The 24,854-nt window shown below is 48.5% G+C and overlaps 2 protein-coding genes across 4 annotated transcripts in view; one reads left to right on the top strand and one right to left on the bottom strand.

Moving 5' to 3' along the window:
* LOC117433482 (angiotensin-converting enzyme-like) overlaps positions 1-16,653 on the bottom strand; it is a 54,753-nt gene extending 38,100 nt beyond the window's left edge. The window contains exon 1 of the mRNA XM_059006526.1: positions 16,137-16,653. Within this exon, the coding sequence (XP_058862509.1) occupies positions 16,137-16,268 (132 nt within the window). The 5' untranslated portion in view covers positions 16,269-16,653. The remainder of the gene's footprint in view (positions 1-16,136) is intronic.
* A 1,999-nt stretch (positions 16,654-18,652) lies between these two features.
* LOC131704939 (coiled-coil domain-containing protein 103-like) overlaps positions 18,653-24,854 on the top strand; it is a 64,277-nt gene continuing 58,075 nt past the window's right edge. For 2 of the 3 annotated variants that reach the window (XM_059006523.1, XM_059006524.1), the window contains exons 1-3: positions 18,653-18,735; positions 22,324-22,474; positions 22,828-22,960. In XM_059006523.1, the coding sequence (XP_058862506.1) occupies positions 22,332-22,474; positions 22,828-22,960 (276 nt within the window). In that variant the 5' untranslated portion in view covers positions 18,653-18,735; positions 22,324-22,331. Of the gene's footprint in view, positions 18,736-22,323; positions 22,475-22,827; positions 22,961-24,035; positions 24,226-24,854 lie in introns of those variants that run through there. The other variant, XM_059006521.1, reaches the window with a different exon arrangement.

The raw sequence follows: 24,854 nt of genomic DNA, 5'->3' as shown, positions 1-24,854 counted from the left end.
TGTAATTCACCCTCCCGACTACTGGCAGCGCTGTGCAGGGAGGACCGAGACAGAGGAGAAAGGCTGAGTAATGGTTGGGGCAGAAGCCGCAGTGGTGGCGGCCATCTTAACTTGGGGCAGGACCTCATGGTTGAGCCCCATTATTGCAATCAGCTGTGCTGCGCTTGACGATTGGCTGAGGTGGGGCAGTACACTGATTGTTGGGGTGGGGCTCGGCACTATTTAGGCTGTGGGGTTCTGCCATTTGGGTTGGCTGTGCTGGATTAACACCTGCAAGAGACGTGCTGGTTGGTTTGTTTTCATTTATTTCTTTTCACCACTGAAGCCCTGTGTTTGCAGATCCTTGAAGAGCTGTGAGTTTGTTTTCCCTTGCTTTCCCTACCCCTTTGGATACCTGGGCGGATCTGCAGCACAGCACCTTCTGTCTGTGCCTTTGTGTTTGTGAAGCCTCAGGAGGGAGCTGGGGCAGCAGCTGGAGGACACCGATTGCCACCGCGGGGATGAACCACGCGAATGTTTTGTTTTAACTTTTGTGTCTCTGTAGTGCGGGACTGTTCTATTTACTGTTTTTATTTCAACCCTTGATTACTATTGCTAGTATTCAAGGGGGGTTTCTTATTTTTGTTTGTCCAATACCGTACCTGTCTTTTGACCCCTGCTATTTTCCATACGGAATATTAATAAAACTCTGCCCAGCCCTGCCTTGCTGGTGCGCAGGTTGTACTTCACTGGCTGCCTGTCTCCGTCACTTCCTTCCATAACCCACCACACCATGTCTTCAAATTCACTCATGCACATAGGAAGGCATTATCTATCAGCACTGTGAAAAAAAAACACCTATCCATCAAACACTCCGTTTTGGAATGTGCCAAATTATGAACTCTTTCATGATTCCGTGATGCCTACAGTCAATGTATTGTCTTCTTTTTATCTGTGCTGATGCATACTATGTTTTATTATGAGTAAGATTTTTACATTATATGTTTAAACAGTTATTTTAATTTAAGGTTTAGATTCTATCAGAAAAATAATGTAGTCCTCTAAACACAAAATGGATATTCTAGCCTTGAGCCACACAGAGCTAGGTTACAAAAAAAATAGCAATTGCATTTTGTGCCGGTTTACCTTTTCAAGGCTGTACTTTATTTAACTCTATTGCAACCCAAACCTAATAGAATCTATGAAGGGCACAGTTCACAAAAAAATCAGCATAGAAAGGTGGTGACAAAGCCCCTTACCTGTTTCTCCTGGTTAGCGATCGTCAGGTTCGTATTATATTCCCAACTAGCCAAAACGCTTTCGTAGAAGACATTCTCTGATGTCATGTTGTAGTCGTTGACAAAGCTCTGTGCCCCTTGCTCAGTGAGGTTATAGTTACCTGGTAATTCGTTGGGCAGTAGCACAGTGGCAGAGCCCAGCAAGGGTAGTAGCCAGATTGCCTGCCACATACTTTTTTGTGGTCGGTTTTGATTGGTGGCAAAAAAATGAAAAAACCCCAAAAAAGAGAAAGAAAAGAGAACTCTTGCCACACTGTTTCCCTCTCACCTTATTTCCTTCTTACCTTCCTATCTTATTTGCCTCTTACTCCCCTCTCTCTCCTATTATCTCTTTCCCTCACTCTCAAAGAGACTCCAAGCTAGCTGTCAAGGTCCTTATAAGTGTCAGCTTTTTTGGTTAACCCAGCCCACACTTTAAACAGCCTTTCCCAAGCAAGACACAGCTGAAAACACACTGCCTTCTACTCCTGTATTTCTCTCTCTCTCTCTCTCTCTCTCTCTCGTTAAGCCACCCTATACAGGATCAGAATTCTGACTTGTTGCAATTGTGACGACAAGATAAGAGTGTGGCTTCACCTTCTGTCTGTGCCTTTGTGTTTGTGAAGCCTCAGGAGGGAACTGGGGCAGCAGCTGGAGGACACCGATTGCCACCGCGGGGATGAACCACGCGAATGTTTTGTTTTAACTTTTGTGTCTCTAGTGTCTTTTGACCCCTGCTATTTTCCATACGGAATATTAATAAAACCCTGCCCAGCCCTGCCTTGCTGGTGCGCAGGTTGTACCTCACTGGCTGCCTGTCTCCGTCACTTCCTTCCATAACCCACCACACGTGGGGTCAGAGGTGGGATTGAGAGGATGGACCCAAACGTGGTGGCCGCCCTGCTGGAGGCCCAGGATCGGCGCAGGGATGGTGAGGAGTGGAGACGTGAGGAGCGGGACGCTCAGCGGGAGGCTGAGCGAACAGCCCACATGGCTGCCATGATGCAACAACTGACAGCCATGTGTACCGCGGTTCAGGGGCTGGTCACGGCGCCGGCGACGGTGGGAGCTGGGCCAGTAATACAGCCCACTCCGAAGATCAGGCTGCAGAAAATGACGCCGGCGGATGATCCGGAGGCGTTCTTGACCACCTTTGAACATGTGGCCACGGTCTCGGGCTGGCCTAAGACGTGGTGGGCAGCGCAACTGGTCCCGTGCCTATATGGTGAAGCCCAGGCTGCCTACCGGGCGCCTTCCAATGAGGCTGCCCTGGACTAAGAGCAGGTCAAACAGGCCATTCTCCGGCGTCTCAATATAACCCCGGAGACCCACTGCCGCCGGTTCCGGCAGCACCAGCGGCCAGAGGGAGTGAGACCCCGGATCGTCGCCCAGCAGCTCTGGGACCACATGACGAAATGGCTACGGCCTGCCGAGAGAGGGGCCGAGGCTGTGGCACAGTCTGTGGCCATTGACCAGTTCTTGGCAGTGGTTGGAGCTGACACCCAGGCCTGGGTCGCCAGACACAGCCCGGAGACCATGGAGAAGGCCGTTGAGCTTGCAGAGGCCTACGAGGACTCCCTTCTGTGGGCCAGCCCAGGATCCTCCACGGTGACCCCCTCCAAACCGCGGATGACGACACCGGCTCCGACCCAGAAGGCCGGGATCCCGAAAGCAGCGGCTGCCTCCTCTTCGGTCCCACCGAGCGCCTCCCCTCCAACGTGGAGACGAAGGTTAGCTCCCAGCTGGGCCAAAACAACCTCCTTGTCTCCCCCTGGTGGGGGAGCAAAGGATAAGCAGCTGTCTCCCACAGCCTTGTCACCCCTGATCTGCTTCCGGTGCCACGAGGCTGGGCATATTGCCAGGTACTGCCCAGCTGCTATGGAGTGTGACGTGGCCTCCCGTTTCACCTCAGCGGAAGCAGGTGAGTATCAGGGGAAAGGACGGGAGGGACCGTGTATCATTAATGTAAAGGTAGGCAAGATGAGCACCCATGCTTTAGTGGACTCCGGGTGTGAGCAAACTATAATTCGGCCTGCTCTCTTGGAGGGTGTGTCTTGGAGGCCACAGAGTACTGTGGCTATCTCCTGTGTCCATGGAGAAACCAAGACATACCCGACCACTAAAATTCAGATGACTGTTGGCAGTCGAACGTGCCGCGTAGCCGTGGCCGTCGCGGGGAAGTTGCCATACCCTGTTATAGTCGGTTGGGACTGGCCTTACTATGGTGAGCTGAAGGTCATCCCGACCAAACCTCTGACCGTAAAGGGAGTGGTTGCAACGGGAGACACAATTGGGCAAGTCTTCCCGTGGCACACTACTTTGTTTCCCTCCAGATTCCGGCCCCGGAAAACGAAGCGAGAGCGTAGGGCTGAGAAACTAGAGGGAACATTAATGAGACAAGGTTGGGACCTGGTGGGAGAGTCTGTGGTATCTGTCAAGCGCACGCAGAAGGGGGTGGGGGTTCAGTGTGACCAGCCGGAGCGGGTTACTGAGGCGCCTAGAGCTGAGGCTACGAAACCTCCACTCAGCATACCGCAATTCTGGGACCGGGATGTGGATCTAGAGTGGGAGCAAGATAATGACCCTACTCTGGTGCACATCCGGTGGCGGGTTCGGTCTGTTGAGGGGAAGGAAGTTGATGGCTGCGGGCCGCTCACATTTCCTCACTTCATCGTGTCTGGGCACTTACTGTATAGGATATCCCAAGCCCCGGGAACCGGACAGCCGGTAACACAATTATTAGTTCCAAAGTCTTTCCGCCAGGAGGTCCTGCGGCTGGCGCATGACATCCCCTTTTCTGGCCACCTGGGGCGGGAAAAGACTTTGGAACGGATTTTGGCCCGGTTTTATTGGATGGGACTGCATGACGATGTGAAGAAATATGTAGCGGAGTGCCCTGACTGCCAACGAGTAGCGCCGGCACGAGTTCGCCCGGCCCCGCTGGTCTCACTGCCCCTGGTTTGTACCCCCTTCGAACGTATGGCGATGGATATAGTGGGTCCAGTGCTGCCTTCCGACTCCGGATATACGCACATCCTAGTGATGGTGGACTATGCGACGCGATATCCGGAGGCGGTGCCTCTGCGATCCACTTGTGCCAGCGCCATAGCCAAAGAATTAGTGCAGGTTATTGCGAGAGTAGGGATTCCCAAGGAGATTCTGACGGATCAGGGAACTAGTTTCATGTCCGACACTCTGAAGGAGGTGTATAAAATCTTGAAAATTCGCTCTATTCGAACCTCTGTGTACCATCCGCAGACAGACGGTTTGGTGGAGCGCTTTAATCAGACACTGAAGCAGATGCTGAGACGCTTTGTTGATCAAGAGCAGAAGCATTGGGCTAAACTCCTCCCTTTCCTCATGTTCGCAGTGAGAGAGGTGCCGCAGAGCTCGACGGGGTTCTCTCCGTTTGAGCTTCTGTATGGCAGACAACCCTGGGGCATTCTCGATCTGGTGCGAGAGGGTTGGGAGGGACAAAAAAATTCCAAAAATGTAGTCAAATATGTACTACTCTTGAGAGATCGCTTGGAATTAGTTGGTCGATTGGCACAAGAGAACTTGCGCAACACCCAGCAGCGGCAACGGCAGCAGTACAATAAAAATGCACGAATTCGGACCTTTCGATCTGGTGACAAGGTACTGCTGCGCCTTCCCTCCTCGGATTCTAAGTTGTTTGCCAAGTGGCAAGGCCCCTACGAGGTGGTCCGGGCGATAGGGAGGGTCAATTATGAAATCAGGCAGCCTGACCACCGAAAACCACTCCAAATTTATCATGTAAATTTGTTGAAGCCCTGGAGAGAAAGAGAGGCCCTGTGTGTCACTATGGAGAGCCCTGAGGAGGATTTTGGTCCTGAGGCAGGGTCACCTGAGCAAACAACAGAGATTTTGATGGGGGAACAACTACTTCCCGTCAGAAAAATGAGCTGAGACAGCTAATTGAGGAGTTCAGGGATGTTTTTTCGAAGGTGCCCGGTAGAACGAATATCATTGAACATGCTATTATTACTCCGCCAGGTGTTCGAGTGAGACAGAGGCCTTACCGGATCCCAGAAAGTCGGCGGAGCGTGATGCGTCGGGAGGTAGAGGACATGCTTGAGCTTGGAGTCGTTCAACCATCCCAGAGCGAGTGGTGCAGTCCGGAGGTAATGGTTCCTAAGAAGGACGGTACCACCCGCTTCTGTGTGGATTTCCGCCGGGTGAACGCCATCTCCAAGTTTGATGCGTATCCAATGCCCCGGGTCGACAAGCTCCTCGACAGGCTGGGTAAGGCGAGGTACTTGTCAACTCTGGACCTGACGAAGGGGTATTGGCAGATTCCGTTGGAGTCCAGCTCTCGTGAGAAAACCGCATTCGCTACCCCGGATGGTCTGTTTCATTTCCAGACCATGCCTTTCGGTTTGCATGGAGCCCCGGCCACTTTCCAGAGATTGATGGACAGGGTATTATCTCCCCATCATCAGTATGCATCTGCATATATTGATTACGTGGTTATTTTCAGCTCCACCTGGGAGGAGCATCTTGTTAGACTAGCGTGCGTCCTTCAATCTCTGAGAGAGGCGGGGCTAACGGCCAACCTGGGTAAGTGCGCGTTTGGCCACCAAGAGACCCAATATCTCGGCTTTATTATGGGTAATGGACGTGTGAAACCGGTGACCACCAAGGTCCAGGCCTTGGTGGATGCTCCGGTTCCACGAACCAAGGCTCAGGTGAGGTCACTCTTGGGGCTGGCAGGCTATTATCGCCGCTTTATCCCCAAGTTTGCCACCATTGTCAGCCCCTTGACTGACCTCACCAAGAAGAGCGCCCCAAATTTGGTAAGGTGGACAGGTCAGTGTCAGGGGGCGTTTGACTTGATTAAACAGCTTCTTTCCCAGGCCCCGGCGCTGATATCACCGGATTTCAACAGGGAATTCCTCCTCCAGACTGACGCTTCGGATGTTGGTCTGGGGGCGGTCTTGTCTCAGGAGGTAGATGGCGTGGAACACCCAGTGCTGTACCTTAGTAGGAAATTGCTCCCTAGGGAGCGGAACTACACTGTCATAGAGAAGGAGTGCTTAGCCATTAAATGGGCTGTGGACTCTCTTCGTTATTACCTCCTGGGTCGGCCTTTCACTCTTGTCACGGACCATGCTCCTCTGAAGTGGTTGCACACGGTGAGGGACACAAACGCGCGGATCACTCGGTGGAGTCTGGCGCTGCAACCCTTCAACTTTGTTGTGAAGCATCGTGCGGGTAAGGAACATCTAAACACTGATTTTTTCTCTAGGGAGGGGGGTCAATTAGGGAACTTAGGGTTGGCCAAGTGTGCCTACGGCTCCACTCTTAGGGGGGGGATGTGTGACAGGAGTGAAAGGAGTCCCTCTTGTAATTCACCCTCCCGACTACTGGCAGCGCTGTGCAGGGAGGACCGAGACAGAGGAGAAAGGCTGAGTAATGGTTGGGGCAGAAGCCGCAGTGGTGGCGGCCATCTTAACTTGGGGCAGGACCTCATGGTTGAGCCCCATTATTGCAATCAGCTGTGCTGCGCTTGACGATTGGCTGAGGTGGGGCAGTACACTGATTGTTGGGGTGGGGCTCGGCACTATTTAGGCTGTGGGGTTCTGCCATTTGGATTGGCTGTGCTGGATTAACACCTGCAAGAGACGTGCTGGTTGGTTTGTTTTCATTTATTTCTTTTCACCACTGAAGCCCTGTGTTTGCAGATCCTTGAAGAGCTGTGAGTTTGTTTTCCCTTGCTTTCCCTACCCCTTTGGATACCTGGGCGGATCTGCAGCACAGCACCTTCTGTCTGTGCCTTTGTGTTTGTGAAGCCTCAGGAGGGAGCTGGGGCAGCAGCTGGAGGACACCGATTGCCACCGCGGGGATGAACCACGCGAATGTTTTGTTTTAACTTTTGTGTCTCTGTAGTGCGGGACTGTTCTATTTACTGTTTTTATTTCAACCCTTGATTACTATTGCTAGTATTCAAGGGGGGTTTCTTATTTTTGTTTGTGCAATACCGTACCTGTCTTTTGACCCCTGCTATTTTCCATACGGAATATTAATAAAACTCTGCCCAGCCCTGCCTTGCTGGTGCGCAGGTTGTACCTCACTGGCTGCCTGTCTCCGTCACTTCCTTCCATAACCCACCACACCATGTCTTCAAATTCACTCATGCACATAGGAAGGCATTATCTATCAGCACTGTGAAAAAAAAACACCTATCCATCAAACACTCCGTTTTGGAATGTGCCAAATTATGAACTCTTTCATGATTCCGTGATGCCTACAGTCAATGTATTGTCTTCTTTTTATCTGTGCTGATGCATACTATGTTTTATTATGAGTAAGATTTTTACATTATATGTTTAAACAGTTATTTTAATTTAAGGTTTAGATTCTATCAGAAAAATAATGTAGTCCTCTAAACACAAAATGGATATTCTAGCCTAGAGCCACACAGAGCTAGGTTACAAAAAAAGCTGTCAAGGTCCTTATAAGTGTCAGCTTTTTTGGTTAACCCAGCCCACACTTTAAACAGCCTTTCCCAAGCAAGACACAGCTGATAACACACTGCCTTCTACTCCTGTATTTCTCTCTCTCTCTCTCTCTCTCTCTCTCTCTCGTTAAGCCACCCTATACAGGATCAGAATTCTGACTTGTTGCAATTGTGACGACAAGATAAGAGTGTGGCTTCACCTTCTGTCTGTGCCTTTGTGTTTGTGAAGCCTCAGGAGGGAACTGGGGCAGCAGCTGGAGGACACCGATTGCCACCGCGGGGATGAACCACGCGAATGTTTTGTTTTAACTTTTGTTTCTCTAGTGTCTTTTGACCCCTGCTATTTTCCATACGGAATATTAATAAAACCCTGCCCAGCCCTGCCTTGCTGGTGCGCAGGTTGTACCTCACTGGCTGCCTGTCTCCGTCACTTCCTTCCATAACCCACCACACGTGGGGTCAGAAGTGGGATTGAGAGGATGGACCCAAACGTGGTGGCCGCCCTGCTGGAGGCCCAGGATCGGCGCAGGGATGGTGAGGAGTGGAGACGTGAGGAGCGGGACGCTCAGCGGGAGGCTGAGCGAACAGCCCACATGGTTGCCATGATGCAACAACTGACAGCCATGTGTACCGCGGTTCAGGGGCTGGTCACGGCGCCGGCGACGGTGGGAGCTGGGCCAGTAATACAGCCCACTCCGAAGATCAGGCTGCAGAAAATGACGCCGGCGGATGACCCGGAGGCGTTCTTGACCACCTTTGAACATGTGGCCACGGTATCGGGCTGGCCTAAGACGTGGTGGGCAGCGCAACTGGCCCCGTGTCTATATGGTGAAGCCCAGGCTGCCCTGGACTATAAGCAGGTCAAACAGGCCATTCTCCGGCGTCTGAATATAACCCCGGAGACCCACTGCCGCCGGTTCCGGCAGCACCAGCGGCCAGAGGGAGTGAGACCCCGGATCGTCGCCCAGCAGCTCTGGGACCACATGACGAAATGGCTACGGCCTGCCGAGAGAGGGGCCGAGGCTGTGGCACAGTCTGTGGCCATTGACCAGTTCTTGGCAGTGGTTGGAGCTGACACCCAGGCCTGGGTCACCAGACACAGCCCGGAGACCATGGAGAAGGCCGTTGAGCTTGCAGAGGCCTACGAGGACTCCCTTCTGTGGGCCAGCCCAGGATCCTCCACGGTGACCCCCTCCAAACCGCGGATGACGACACCGGCTCCGACCCAGAAGGCCGGGATCCCGAAAGCAGCGGCTGCCTCCTCATCGGTCCCACCGAGCGCCTCCCCTCCAACGTGGAGACGAAGGTTAGCTCCCAGCTGGGCCAAAACAACCTCCTTGTCTCCCCCTGGTGGGGGAGCAAAGGATAAGCAGCTGTCTCCCACAGCCTTGTCACCCCTGATCTGCTTCCGGTGCCACGAGGCTGGGCATATTGCCAGGTACTGCCCAGCTGCTATGGAGTGTGACGTGGCCTCCCGTTTTACCTCAGCGGAAGCAGGTGAGTATCAGGGGAAAGGACGGGAGGGACCGTGTATCATTAATGTAAAGGTAGGCAAGATGAGCACCCATGCTTTAGTGGACTCCGGGTGTGAGCAAACTATAATTCGGCCTGCTCTCTTGGAGGGTGTGTCTTGGAGGCCACAGAGTACTGTGGCTATCTCCTGTGTCCATGGAGAAACCAAGACATACCCGACCACTAAAATTCAGATGACTGTTGGCAGTCGAACGTGCCGCGTAGCCGTGGCCGTCGCGGGGAAGTTGCCATACCCTGTTATAGTCGGTTGGGACTGGCCTTACTATGGTGAGCTGAAGGTCATCCTGACCAAACCTCTGACCGTAAAGGGAGTGGTTGCAACGGGAGACACAATTGGGCAAGTCTTCCCGTGGCACACTACTTTGTTTCCCTCCAGATTCCGGCCCCGGAAAACGAAGCGAGAGCGTAGGGCTGAGAAACTAGAGGGAACATTAATGAGACACGGTTGGGACCTGGTGGGAGAGTCTGTGGTATCTGTCAAGCGCACGCAGAAGGGGGTGGGGGTTCAGTGTGACCAGCCGGAGCGGGTTACTGAGGCGCCTAGAGCTGAGGCTACGAAACCTCCACTCAGCATACCGCAATTCTGGGACCGGGATGTGGATCTAGAGTGGGAGCAAGATAATGACCCTACTCTGGTGCACATCCGGTGGCGGGTTCGGTCTGTTGAGGGGAAGGAAGTTGATGGCTGCGGGCCGCTCACATTTCCTCACTTCATCGTGTCTGGGCACTTACTGTATAGGATATCCCAAGCCCCGGGAACCGGACAGCCGGTAACACAATTATTAGTTCCAAAGTCTTTCCGCCAGGAGGTCCTGCGGCTGGCGCATGACATCCCCTTTTCTGGCCACCTGGGGTGGGAAAAGACTTTGGAACGGATTTTGGCCCGGTTTTATTGGATGGGACTGCATGACGATGTGAAGAAATATGTAGCGGAGTGCCCTGACTGCCAACGAGTAGCGCCGGCACGAGTTCGCCCGGCCCTGCTGGTCTCACTGCCCCTGGTTTGTACCCCCTTCGAACGTATGGCGATGGATATAGTGGGTCCAGTGCTGCCTTCCGACTCCGGATATACACACATCCTAGTGATGGTGGACTATGCGACGCGATATCCGGAGGCGGTGCCTCTGCGATCCACTTGTGCCAGCGCCATAGCCAAAGAATTAGTGCAGGTTATTGCGAGAGTAGGGATTCCCAAGGAGATTCTGACGGATCAGGGAACTAATCTCATGTCCGACACTCTGAAGGAGGTGTATAAAATCTTGAAAATTCGCTCTGTTCGAACCTCTGTGTACCATCCGCAGACAGACGGTTTGGTGGAGCGCTTTAATCAGACACTGAAGCAGATGCTGAGACGCTTTGTTGATCAAGAGCAGAAGCATTGGGCTAAACTCCTCCCTTTCCTCATGTTTGCAGTGAGAGAGGTGCCGCAGAGCTCGACGGGGTTCTCTCCGTTTGAGCTTCTGTATGGCAGACAACCCTGGGGCATTCTCGATCTGGTGCGAGAGGGTTGGGAGGAACAAAAAAATTCCAAAAATGTAGTCAAATATGTACTACTCTTGAGAGATCGCTTGGAATTAGTTGGTCGATTGGCACAAGAGAACTTGCGCAACACCCAGCAGCGGCAACGGCAGCAGTACAATAAAAATGCACGAATTCGGACCTTTCGATCTGGTGACAAGGTACTGCTGCTCCTTCCCTCCTCGGATTCTAAGTTGTTTGCCAAGTGCCAAGGCCCCTACGAGGTGGTCCGGGCGATAGGGAGGGTCAATTATGAAATCAGGCAGCCTGACCACCGAAAACCACTCCAAATTTATCATGTAAATTTGTTGAAGCCCTGGAGAGAAAGAGAGGCCCTTTGTGTCACTATGGAGAGCCCTGAGGAGGATTTTGGTCCTGAGGCAGGGTCACCTGAGCAAACAACAGAGATTTTGATGGGGGAACAACTACTTCCCGTCAGAAAAATGAGCTGAGACAGCTAATTGAGGAGTTCAGGGATGTTTTTTCGAAGGTGCCCGGTAGAACGAATATCATTGAACATGCTATTATTACTCCGCCAGGTGTTCGAGTGAGACAGAGGCCTTACCGGATCCCAGAAAGTCGGCGGAGCGTGATGCGTCGGGAGGTAGAGGACATGCTTGAGCTTGGAGTCGTTCAACCATCCCAGAGCGAGTGGTGCAGTCCGGAGGTAATGGTTCCTAAGAAGGACGGTACCACCCGCTTCTGTGTGGATTTCTGCCGGGTGAACGCCATCTCCAAGTTTGATGTGTATCCAATGCCCCGGGTCGACGAGCTCCTCGACAGGCTGGGTAAGGCGAGGTACTTGTCAACTCTGGACCTGACGAAGGGGTATTGGCAGATTCCGTTGGAGTCCAGCTCTCGTGAGAAAACCGCATTCGCTACCCCGGATGGTCTGTTTCATTTCCAGACCATGCCTTTCGGTTTGCATGGAGCCCCGGCCACTTTCCAGAGATTGATGGACAGGGTATTATCTCCCCATCATCAGTATGCATCTGCATATATTGATGATGTGGTTATTTTCAGCTCCACCTGGGAGGAGCATCTTGTTAGACTAGCGTGCGTCCTTCAATCTCTGAGAGAGGCGGGGCTAACGGCCAACCTGGGTAAGTGCGCGTTTGGCCACCAAGAGACCCAATATCTCGGCCCCGGCGCTGATATCACCGGATTTCAACAGGGAATTCCTCCTCCAGACTGACGCTTCGGATGTTGGTCTGGGGGCGGTCTTGTCTCAGGAGGTAGATGGCGTGGAACACCCAGTGCTGTACCTTAGTAGGAAATTGCTCCCTAGGGAGCGGAACTACACTGTCATAGAGAAGGAGTGCTTAGCCATTAAATGGGCTGTGGACTCTCTTCGTTATTACCTCCTGGGTCGGCCTTTCACTCTTGTCACGGACCATGCTCCTCTGAAGTGGTTGCACACGGTGAGGGACACAAACGCGCGGATCACTCGGTGGAGTCTGGCGCTGCAACCCTTCAACTTTGTTGTGAAGCATCGTGCGGGTAAGGAACATCTAAACGCTGATTTTTTCTCTAGGGAGGGGGGTCAATTAGGGAACTTAGGGTTGGCCAAGTGTGCCTACGGCTCCACTCTTAGGGGGGGGATGTGTGACAGGAGTGAAAGGAGTCCCTCTTGTAATTCACCCTCCCGACTACTGGCAGCGCTGTGCAGGGAGGACCGAGACAGAGGAGAAAGGCTGAGTAATGGTTGGGGCAGAAGCCGCAGTGGTGGCGGCCATCTTAACTTGGGGCAGGACCTCATGGTTGAGCCCCATTATTGCAATCAGCTGTGCTGCGCTTGACGATTGGCTGAGGTGGGGCAGTACACTGATTGTTGGGGTGGGGCTCGGCACTATTTAGGCTGTGGGGTTCTGCCATTTGGGTTGGCTGTGCTGGATTAACACCTGCAAGAGACGTGCTGGTTGGTTTGTTTTCATTTATTTCTTTTCACCACTGAAGCCCTGTGTTTGCAGATCCTTGAAGAGCTGTGAGTTTGTTTTCCCTTGCTTTCCCTACCCCTTTGGATACCTGGGCGGATCTGCAGCACAGCACCTTCTGTCTGTGCCTTTGTGTTTGTGAAGCCTCAGGAGGGAGCTGGGGCAGCAGCTGGAGGACACCGATTGCCACCGCGGGGATGAACCACGCGAATGTTTTGTTTTAACTTTTGTGTCTCTGTAGTGCGGGACTGTTCTATTTACTGTTTTTATTTCAACCCTTGATTACTATTGCTAGTATTCAAGGGGGGTTTCTTATTTTTGTTTGTGCAATACCGTACCTGTCTTTTGACCCCTGCTATTTTCCATACGGAATATTAATAAAACTCTGCCCAGCCCTGCCTTGCTGGTGCGCAGGTTGTACCTCACTGGCTGCCTGTCTCCGTCACTTCCTTCCATAACCCACCACACCATGTCTTCAAATTCACTCATGCACATAGGAAGGCATTATCTATCAGCACTGTGAAAAAAAAACACCTATCCATCAAACACTCCGTTTTGGAATGTGCCAAATTATGAACTCTTTCATGATTCCGTGATGCCTACAGTCAATGTATTGTCTTCTTTTTATCTGTGCTGATGCATACTATGTTTTATTATGAGTAAGATTTTTACATTATATGTTTAAACAGTTATTTTAATTTAAGGTTTAGATTCTATCAGAAAAATAATGTAGTCCTCTAAACACAAAATGGATATTCTAGCCTAGAGCCACACAGAGCTAGGTTACAAAAAAAGCTGTCAAGGTCCTTATAAGTGTCAGCTTTTTTGGTTAACCCAGCCCACACTTTAAACAGCCTTTCCCAAGCAAGACACAGCTGATAACACACTGCCTTCTACTCCTGTATTTCTCTCTCTCTCTCTCTCTCTCTCTCTCTCTCGTTAAGCCACCCTATACAGGATCAGAATTCTGACTTGTTGCAATTGTGACGACAAGATAAGAGTGTGGCTTCACCTTCTGTCTGTGCCTTTGTGTTTGTGAAGCCTCAGGAGGGAACTGGGGCAGCAGCTGGAGGACACCGATTGCCACCGCGGGGATGAACCACGCAAATGTTTTGTTTTAACTTTTGTGTCTCTAGTGTCTTTTGACCCCTGCTATTTTCCATACGGAATATTAATAAAACCCTGCCCAGCCCTGCCTTGCTGGTGCGCAGGTTGTACCTCACTGGCTGCCTGTCTCCGTCACTTCCTTCCATAACCCACCACACGTGGGGTCAGAAGTGGGATTGAGAGGATGGACCCAAACGTGGTGGCCGCCCTGCTGGAGGCCCAGGATCGGCGAGCTGAAGGTCATCCCGACCAAACCTCTGACCGTAAAGGGAGTGGTTGCAACGGGAGACACAATTGGGCAAGTCTTCCCGTGGCACACTACTTTGTTTCCCTCCAGATTCCGGCCCCGGAAAACAAAGCGAGAGCGTAGGGCTGAGAAACTAGAGGGAACATTAATGAGACAAGGTTGGGACCTGGTGGGAGAGTCTGTGGTATCTGTCAAGCGCACGCAGAAGGGGGTGGGGGTTCAGTGTGACCAGCCGGAGCGGGTTACTGAGGCGCCTAGAGCTGAGGCTACGAAACCTCCACTCAGCATACCGCAATTCTGGGACCGGGATGTGGATCTAGAGTGGGAGCAAGATAATGACCCTACTCTGGTGCACATCCGGTGGCGGGTTCGGTCTGTTGAGGGGAAGGAAGTTGATGGCTGCGGGCCGCTCACATTTCCTCACTTCATCGTGTCTGGGCACTTACTGTATAGGATATCCCAAGCCCCGGGAACCGGACAGCCGGTAACACAATTATTAGTTCCAAAGTCTTTCTGCCAGGAGGTCCTGCGGCTGGCGCATGACATCCCCTTTTCTGGCCACCTGGGGCGGGAAAAGACTTTGGAACGGATTTTGGCCCGGTTTTATTGGATGGGACTGCATGACGATGTGAAGAAATATGTAGCGGAGTGCCCTGACTGCCAACGAGTAGCGCCGGCACGAGTTCGCCCGGCCCCGCTGGTCTCACTGCCCCTGGTTTGTACCCCCTTCGAACGTATGGCGATGGATATAGTGGGTCCAGTGCTGCCTTCCGACTCCGGATATACGCACATCCTAGCGATGGTGGACTATGCGACGCGATATCCGGAGGCGGTGCCTCTGCGATCCACTTGTGCCAGCGCCATAGCCAAAGAATTAGTGCAGGTTATTGCGAGAGTAGGGATTCCCAAGGAGATTCTGACGGATCAGGGAACTAGTTTCATGTCCGACACTCTGAAGGAGGTGTATAAAATCTTGAAAATTCGCTCTATTCGAACCTCTGTGTACCATCCGCAGACAGACGGTTTGGTGGAGCGCTTTAATCAGACACTGAAGCAGATGCTGAGACGCTTTGTTGATCAAGAGCAGAAGCATTGGGCTAAACTCCTCCCTTTCCTCATGTTTGCAGTGAGAGAGGTGCCGCAGAGCTCGACGGGGTTCTCTCCGTTTGAGCTTCTGTATGGCAGACAACCCTGGGGCATTCTCGATCTGGTGCGAGAGGGTTGGGAGGGACAAAAAAATTCCAAAAATGTAGTCAAATATGTACTACTCTTGAGAGACCGCTTGGAATTAGTTGGTTGATTGGCACAAGAGAACTTGCGCAACACCCAGCAGCGGCAACGGCAGCAGTACAATAAAAATGCACGAATTCGGACCTTTCGACCTGGTGACAAGGTACTGCTGCTCCTTCCCTCCTCGGATTCTAAGTTGTTTGCCAAGTGGCAAGGCCCCTACGAGGTGGTCCGGGCGATAGGGAGGGTCAATTATGAAATCAGGCAGCCTGACCACCGAAAACCACTCCAAATTTATCATGTAAATTTGTTGAAGCCCTGGAGAGAAAGAGAGGCCCTGTGTGTCACTATGGAGAGCCCTGAGGAGGATTTTGGTCCTGAGGCAGAGAAGCTGCTACCTCTAGAAATCTTGATCTGGTCGAGACAGCATGAGAAAAAAAAAACAAAAAAAAAAACGGGATCCACGTTTTTGATTTCAACTTGCTTCCTAAGTTCAGAGTTATAGTTTAGAGTCTAAACAATTTAACAACATCCAGATATATCCAGATGTATTGTTTTACATGCTTACTTCTGTGATCAGAAGTAAGCATGTAAAACAATAGTGTATTTATTTAATATTCAGTATTTAGTCATAGTCCACAAACACAGGAAATTCAACAGAATCTATGACCCCCTACTGTTAAACAGTGTGTATATGAATAAGTGGCATAGTGGACGTAAAGGTCTGTATGCATAAACAAATGGGACAGTAAACAAGGTCTGCTCTAATCAAGTCGAGTAATGTAAAGAAATGTAAACTGTTATATGCATTTACAGTAATGGCTGGGTCTTACCTGCAAGTAGTTGCTCTCACAGTACTCGGCTACCTTGTGCAGGTTGCTGTAGTTGTCCAGGAGACACTGTCTGGCTGCAGGGGCCTCCTGAAATATCCTCTGCATCTCCTCAGTGTTGTTCTGGTCATTCATGTTGTCCTGGCCTGTGCTCTGCAATGTGTGAACATCGGAAAAAAAACAAACCAACAAGAAAACAGAAGCAGCACAGCTCAACCCGCTGGGCCTCAAACTGAATAAAAGAGAAGCAGCTACAGCTTGGTATTCAGTGTGAAAAAAACAAACCTCTTTTTAAACTGGGTCTTTAGTCTCCGCCTCAAGAGGCAAGTTATTTTTAAAGGAACAGTCTCATTCTTAATTTGAGATCTGAGGTTTCACATCGCCCACACTCACACACACACACAAATTTGACATCAAAGTTTTAAAACTCCAATGTGCAATAGAAATGGGTAGTACTGTATGTTATAAAACTCATATAAATAAGTCAGAAGGCTAATTGTCCCTCTCTGTCTTCAGTATCGTTCATCAGTAGTGATGAAACTTGCCATGCACATTCTTTAGTACACATTCTTGTTTCAGGTTCTTACTAGTCTTGTAAGCATGTGACACGTCAGAATGCTGTTGTGCTAGGAAAGATCTGTGAAAACATTTCTGAAGACCTAGGCATAGCTATTACATAATGCTTTAAAACTAAAATATGATGCTTTGACCTAATTCACAATGCTTTCTAAAGATGCTACATGCTCACTGCAGTGGATAGGATTTTTTTTAAGACATGTAAATACAGGTTGAACCTTAAATTGACTTTCATAATTCTGTCTTGAATTCAATTTGTTTAGGTTTCAGATGACAAACTATGTTACCCTGGCCCATTTAAAGATTTTTGAATCTTTTGCAGTTCAGACACCATCGCATCCATAATACTGGACTTTAGGCTGTGCCATTAAAATAAAAATAATAATGATGTGATACATTATAATATGATTGTGGGGAGCAGCCAAGTGCTTCTTAGAAAATTACATTATTCTGGGTGGAGGTCCCACAAATCATAGACTTTTGGGAATATACCGTAATGTTTGTCCTTTCCTCTCCCATCCATGCTTAACAGGATCATCATTGGGTAGCTCCAAAAACACTGTCCAGGACGGGCTTTAAAAAGCAATGTTTTAATTTTACTCAACCATGTTAATTAAATTCATTAAGGGATAGTCTATGGTTATACAGTTACATGCTGTGTGTAAATGCCAAATCCATAACACTGGGATTGCCCCAATACAGTAAACTATCCTGACTTATTTTATTTATTTAGCAGACACCTTTATCCAAGGCGACTTACAGAGACTAGGGTGTGTGAACTATGCATCAGCTGCAGAGTCATTTACAATTGCATCTCACCCGAAAGACGGAGCTCAAGGAGGTTAAGTGACTTGCTCAGGGTCACACAATGAGTCAGTGGCTGAGGTGAGATCTGAATCGGGGACCTCCTGGTTACAAGCCCTTTTCTTTAACCACTGGACCACACAGCCTCAGCATTCTGGTGATCTCCTGCTCTCATGTCATTGAGAAAAAAAAATCATGAAAAAACGAATTTAAATGTAAAAATGTGATTGAACATGCTAATTGATTTGTAACATTGTTCCCAATAAGTTTGGATAACAGAGATTTCACAACAGCAGTTGTAGTTCAAACTTGAGCATTATTCCAGTTAGAACATTCCTAAAATCCAGTTTTAGGGTTTATTTTCTGAAAATATGATAAATCCAAGTGCTGCATTTGTATAATTGCTGTAAACTTGTGCGGGGTTGTGTTGTGCTGGGCAAGACGGAGCTCAACAAAAACAAAAGCTTTTCATTCGTTGCTGCTGGCTGGTGAGAGATATTCACTGCTAATGTAGTTAAAATAAACCAAATTATTTTACTGATCTCCAGAGCATTGTACTGAGGATAAACGATGATTTAACAGGTTATTTCTGATTCTTTTAAATAGAGCAAACAATTAGGTAGTATCTATTCGCAAACATGATGAATTGGTTTGATTAAACGGGAAGTGTCAAGCAAGCAGTATGTTTTTTTTTTGTTTTGTTTTGTTTAGTTTTTTTAAGGAAAATATAAAAAGAAACGTTTACAACTGGGGTAATTTAATATGTAAGAAAATGCTTGCAAATGTTTTGTTTACCATTATGTATTTTAACGGCATAGAAAAATTAAATAATAATAATAATAATAATAATAATAATAATAATAATAATAATAATAATAATAAAATATACAAGTCAACAGTATGAGCAGCTCAAATGAAGTGAAACTCAGTGCGTTGACAACTGTAATTAGTCATTTTTTTTGAAAATACACAATTAAGATACAATTTTTATACCTTATGGTACGAGTTCAGAAAATCGCACTTCACAAAGATCAGGAAAACAATGACCATATATACCATTTTCGTTCTCAACACTAGATGGCACATTAAACCTTGTTTCTTCCAGTTACAAAGATGGCTACCTGCTAAGGGCAAATCAATCTAAAACGGAAGCAGCTGGGGTTGGTTGCCATAGAGACGCGTTCTGAGTGCAAATGACTGCGCAAGCCAAGCGTAACTTCAGGTAAGCACGTTTATTTCTTTAAAACATTGTTGTAATTAATAATTAAAGTTAGTATTATTTAGGTTATCGAATTGTAACGAATTAGTAGTAAAGCAGCAATACAGTTTGGGGTTCTACGACATTTATATTTTGTTTTTCATTTGCGTTATCTTGAATTGGTCAGGGGTCTGAATACTTTTGCAAGGCACTGTGTGTATATATATATATATATATATATATATATATATATATATACACACACACAGTGGTAATCAATGGAAATGTATAATTTCCCCCCAGCTAATTTCATAGTACAGTACATAGAGATTTAAGCTTTTTGACTGTTGTTTTGGTTTAGTTTTATTAACGTTAGTTTGCCTGTTACTTTATTATTATTATTATTATTATAGTTTATTAACATACACTTGCCTATTGTTTTGCTTTACTTATTCAGTTCATTCCATATTTTGATGCACGCGTATCATGACAAGTAATGCATATGTATTTATTGTGTCTGGTGGCTAACTCTGTCTAAAGCCCCGCTGGCACTCCTACTCGGGTCCGGATCCGGGCTCTGGCTACCCGGGTCACAATCCCGCGTAGTGTGAAACCATGTATCTGGGTCGTACCTGGGTTAACCCGGGTCCCAGCGACCCACCTCAGGATGTGTGTCGACACGCTTTGACTCGGGTTGAATGAGACAAAATGCATGACGGCAGTTCATGAGCCGGTGCAATAACAAACAGCCACGCCTGTGTGAAGGTTTCACTTCCGCAAGGAACACTTCTGTTTATTCTGTTTAGCCATATTTTTGTTGATTTGAGACACAGATGAGCCAGATTGCAGCAGGGATGTAGAAACATTTGCTCTAATCACAAGCTGCTTCCAGGGCATTGATACGTGCATTGTGTACTTGCGTCTGTCACCCAGGTCAACCCTGCTTTATCAAAAGCAGTGTGAAATCACGTAGCTGACCCGCATGACACCGCATCCTGACCTAGGTAGGTTCTGACCCAGGTAGAGAATGCCAGTGTGAAAGGGGCTTTAGAGAACACTTTGACTGTAATAAGAACACTTTGCTTGCTTGCCAAGGGGTGTTCTCTTAGCCCGGAGATTATTGTGTGTGTGTGTGTATATATATATATATATATATATATATATATAGTAAAAGGACTCACCCACTTGGGTTCGTTGCCCCTTTAAAAACACGACCCAGGACACTCAAATGGATTTTTTTCAGCGCGGTTGCGCTATTTTTTTAATAAACACAAACGTAACACAAAGCACACAAAATAAACACCTAGCTCTTCTGAGCACTAACTACACACGCAGGAACCTAACTACCACAGGACGGCTAAGCCGTTTCCCTGTTCCACACAACTTAACCACACAGGTTTAACACTGTACCTTTTTCCTCGGGACTGCCAGGAAGCAGAGCACTCCTTTCTGCCTCCTTCTCTTTAGCAGCCCTGAGCAGACTGCCTGCTCTCCTTTTAAACCCCGCACCTGGGCCTAATTTCCAATAGCGCCCAGGTGCGGATGATAATTAACAATAAAACAATTAAACAAAACAATAAGACAATTAAGAAATCAATTAGAAAATCAAATGAAACAATAAAGCAACACAAATCAAAACGGTGCATTTCTATAGCAGGGAGGTTTTAACCCCCTCCCTGCCGTCTCTCACCACCCGCTATATCACACACCTCCCCTCTTGTCTTTACAAGACACAGGCCACGAGACGGCCACCTCCTCCCCTAAAACACAACCACCCACCCTCAAGTCCATAAATGTCCTTTCTTGCCCTCTTCCACGGGCAGGCTTGAGGGTGGATCGGTCCACATCCCGGCTCAGCCAGGTAAGGACCGCGCACCGGCGACAAGGGGTCCCAACGGTTCGACAGGGGCGACCGGAGCGTAGACCGTGGCACTGGAGGATGCAGCAGTGGACAGAGATCTTCCCCTGGGAACCGGCGCAGTGACGTCCGATCACCCAGGGGAAGCGAAGCAGCGAACAGGGGGAGTGACAGCGACGTCTGGCAGCAGCCCAGCGACGTCTGGGTGCTCGGGGAGAGCGGAGCAGGGAACCAGGGGCAAAGCTGTGGCCAGTGCTGCAGACTCCTGGGCTCTAGGTCCAGCGCAGGAAGGTCCGGGAAGACCGGCCGGGTGTCCTGGAGCAAGGAGTGAGGGACTGGACGCAGCAGCGCCGGACTGGACCATAGGGGTGGTGCTCGGGGCTGTGGTGGAGATATGCGTTCCCCCTCCTCCCCGGGCTCCAGAAGCAGCGGCTCCTCCCCTCTGGGCTCTGGCAGCGGCAGCTCCTCCCCTCTGGGCTCTGGCGGCTCCTCCCCTCTGGGCTCTGGCAGCGGCGGCTCCTCCCCTCTGGGCTCTGGCAGCGGCGGCTCCTCCCCTCTGGGCTCTGGCAGCGGCGGCTCCTCCCCTCTGGGCTCTGGCAGCGGCGGCTCCTCCCCTCTGGGCTCTGGCAGCGGCGGCTCCTCCCCTCTGGGCTCTGGCAGCGGCGGCTCCTCCCCTCTGGGCTCTGGCAGCGGCGGCTCCTCCCCTCTGGGCTCTGGCAGCGGCGGCTCCTCCCCTCTGGGCTCTGGCAGCGGCGGCTCCTCCCCTCTGGGCTCTGGCAGCGGCGGCTCCTCCCCTCTGGGCTCTGGCAGCGGCGGCTCCTCCCCTCTGGGCTCTGGCAGCGGCGGCTCCTCCCCTCTGGGCTCTGGCAGCGGCAGCTCCTCCCCTCTGGGCTCAGGAGACTGTGGAGCTACGCTCGCCTGCTCCCATTCCAGGAGTAACCGCTCCAATTCTGTTGGCTCCCTCCTCTTCACTGGAGCCAACCCCATCTCTCTCTCCCATCTCTCCAGCTGCTCCTTCTGAGCAGCGGCATTTCTATTGATCTGCTCGATCATCTGTAGTAGGTCCATTTTCTGGGTCTTAGGGGCGCCCACACTCTCTGCCACCATATGTGAAACGGACTCACCCTCTCGGGTTCGTTGCCCCTTTAAAAACACGACCCAGGACACTCAAATGGATTTCAGCGCGGTTGCGCTATTTTTTTAATAAACACAAACGTAACACAAAGCACACAAAATAAACACCTAGCTCTTCTGAGCACTAACTACACACGCAGGAACCTAACTACCACAGGACGGCTAAGCCGTTTCCCTGTTCCACACAACTTAACCACACAGGTTTAACACTGTACCTTTTTCCTCGGGACTGCCAGGAAGCAGAGCACTCCTTTCTGCCTCCTTCTCTTTAGCAGCCCTGAGCAGACTGCCTGCTCTCCTTTTAAACCCCGCACCTGGGCCTAATTTCCAATAGCGCCCAGGTGCGGATGATAATTAACAATAAAACAATTAAACAAAACAATAAGACAATTAAGAAATCAATTAGAAAATCAAATGAAACAATAAAGCAACACAAATCAAAACGGTGCATTTCTATAGCAGGGAGGTTTTAACCCCCTCCCTGCCGTCTCTCACCACCCGCTATATCACAATATATATATATATATATATATATATATATATATATATATATATATATACCAGTATGGTGCAATTGAGAAGTCACCACTTTCAGAATTTTATTTTTCTCTTTTCTTTAGCTTTGCAAATGGACGAATCAGAAACCATGAACTTTTCTGCCCTGGAGCGAGAGCTGGAGGCAGCAGTGGCAGCTGACAAGAAGTACCAGAGAGAAAATGATGCCAAGTTCCGTGCCATTCATCAGAAAGTGGCGTCGTATGAGGAGTTCAGGTAAGTTTCAGTTTAGATTGAACAGCATATGCTTGTGAAATAAAGTATTAGCCCGCATGGGTTTCAGTGAAAACAATTAACATTCTGTCGCAATTCAACTGAAGCAGTTAAAGTAAGTATAGAATAACACAATCATAATTTGAAAAAGTTCATGTCATTTGCATTATAGTCAAAGTACCCACGCTATTTATTTGCCTTTTTTTTTTTTTTTTGCTCTTAATTAGCTTTTAAAAAAAAAAAAACATGCAATGCGGTTAGAGATATATATATTTTTTTAAATCAGTTTTAAAAAAGGCTATATACAAAAATATTAATAAAAAAAACAGTTTCTTTGCTTATTTTTTTTTTACCAGGGATATTGTGCAGGCATCACACCTGAAGCCACTGGACAGAAAGGACAAAGTAGGAGGACGAAGGTACCAACCTTGGAACTCACTGGCATCATCTTCTGGACAAAAAGTCCGCTCACAGACCGATATTATAGAGGTTAGTGCCAGTTCATTTCCATGTATATAGAGGTATCATCCATAACTACTAACACTCAATAACACTTTCATTTAATAATACTAAAATAAACTAAAACTCAAAGACAAAAGTTTCGGGAAGAAGTCTTTTTCAATGTCTTCAAAAAACAAAGACGTTGAAAAAGCCTATTAGTCGAAATTGAATTTTAGCTTCTTTTAGTATTTCTACATGTCTGTAGAGGTGCACAGTGCACTATTACTTTACACCAAAGGCTATAGTTGAAACCACCAGTCATTTGTAGAAGTTAGTGAATTAAGACTATACATAACACAGTTGTGATTTGTGATACATGTATTATTATTATTATTTTTTTTTACTCATGTCAGGAAAGGTGGTGCGCGATCACAATTGCATACATTTCTGTATTAATATTCAGTAGAATATTAAAGAACAAATCACATTAGTTAGTAATGTCTGTAACTCTGAAACTTGTTTTCCATGATTTTAGAATTCTGGTTCTGTCGCAGTTTCTAACTGTTGTTGTAAACTTTGGAGAGTTGGAATTTTGTACCCTCTGCTGTTTTCATTAGACTATTGTTTGTCATCATACTCCTATGAATTTTAGATTCAAATAAATTGTCTTCAGGTTGACCACGTTTCCATTTGTGAAAATTACATAAGAAGAATGTGGGAATGGTTAAACGGGAATGTTGCAACCCTTGGTATACAGAGAACTTCACAAATAAATTAGTTTAAACATTTGCCAATATGGCATATTAGTTAGGATCCTGTACCTTAACAACTATCTTCTAGTGCCAGGTAAACTTTGGCAAAGTTTGAATTCTGTTTTTGTGTAATTCTAAGAAATGGTGGTCATAAAGTTTTGTGTATTGTCTATTTATAATTTCCACACAATTCAGCATTCTAAATGGATTATTCTAGAACACTGTTAGCACGTGCACATTCTAGAACAAGTAGATTGGAACCAAGTCTTTGAGCAGCTAAGCAAATCATTCACTCTGTCATCTCAATATTGGAACAGAGATGTTTTAAAATGGAGCTCATGATCAAAGTGTTTGCTTTGTTTCTTGTGAAGTTTATCCCTTCATTGAAGTCCTATGAGCAGAAGAGGAAAAAGAAGATATCTTTGCTAAGATCCCTTGCCCTGCTTTCCTGATCTTTGATAATGCAGCTTATTTAGCTGACATGACTATAGAGCTCCCTTGCAACTGTAAACCTGAAGAGGTCAACGATGTGGTCTGGTTCTACCAGAAATACCTTGGCCACATGAATACCAGAATCCTGACCGATTTCAACGGCACCAAGTTCATAGACTCTGCAGAAATAGGGCTGGGATCAGACATCCAGAACCGCTTCATTATCCGTCTTTTCAGCCTGGTTATCTTCCGTTCCCAACATAGCGATTCCGGCCACTACATCTGCGGTACATCCAGAGGGGAATTCTTTTATGGTTATGATGTGGATATACAGAGGAAGCGCGTAGCACGGCGATTTCCAAAAATGACCTACATCAAGCTGTGAAACCAGGAGAGCCTGAAAAGACCAAGGAATATAATGTTTTCACTAGTTTCTGGGACTGGACCATGTGTGACCGATGTGACATGAGAGGCGAGCAGACCAAAGTGGGGTTCTGCTACTTCCAAAGTCAATTCCTTTACAGCCGCTATAGACGCAAGATCCCAAGCGTGGCCTCTTGCGGGTCAGCCTCTGTCCCCCGCCGCTTCAAGAAGAAACTGCAGATGAAGAAAGCAGAGTACCTAGTCCGCAGCTGTATAACCACCTGCCCTCCTCCATCTGAGGTATTAACCGGGGAAAAATCCTTTCTAGAAATCTTGGGATTTAGTTCCAAAACTCCCACGGTGGCCATTCAATACCACATGCATCCAGTGGGCTA

Source organism: Acipenser ruthenus, chromosome 33, assembly GCF_902713425.1.
Source record: "Acipenser ruthenus chromosome 33, fAciRut3.2 maternal haplotype, whole genome shotgun sequence".
Lineage (NCBI taxonomy): Eukaryota > Metazoa > Chordata > Actinopteri > Acipenseriformes > Acipenseridae > Acipenser > Acipenser ruthenus.
This window is presented reverse-complemented; position numbering and strand designations above follow the sequence as displayed.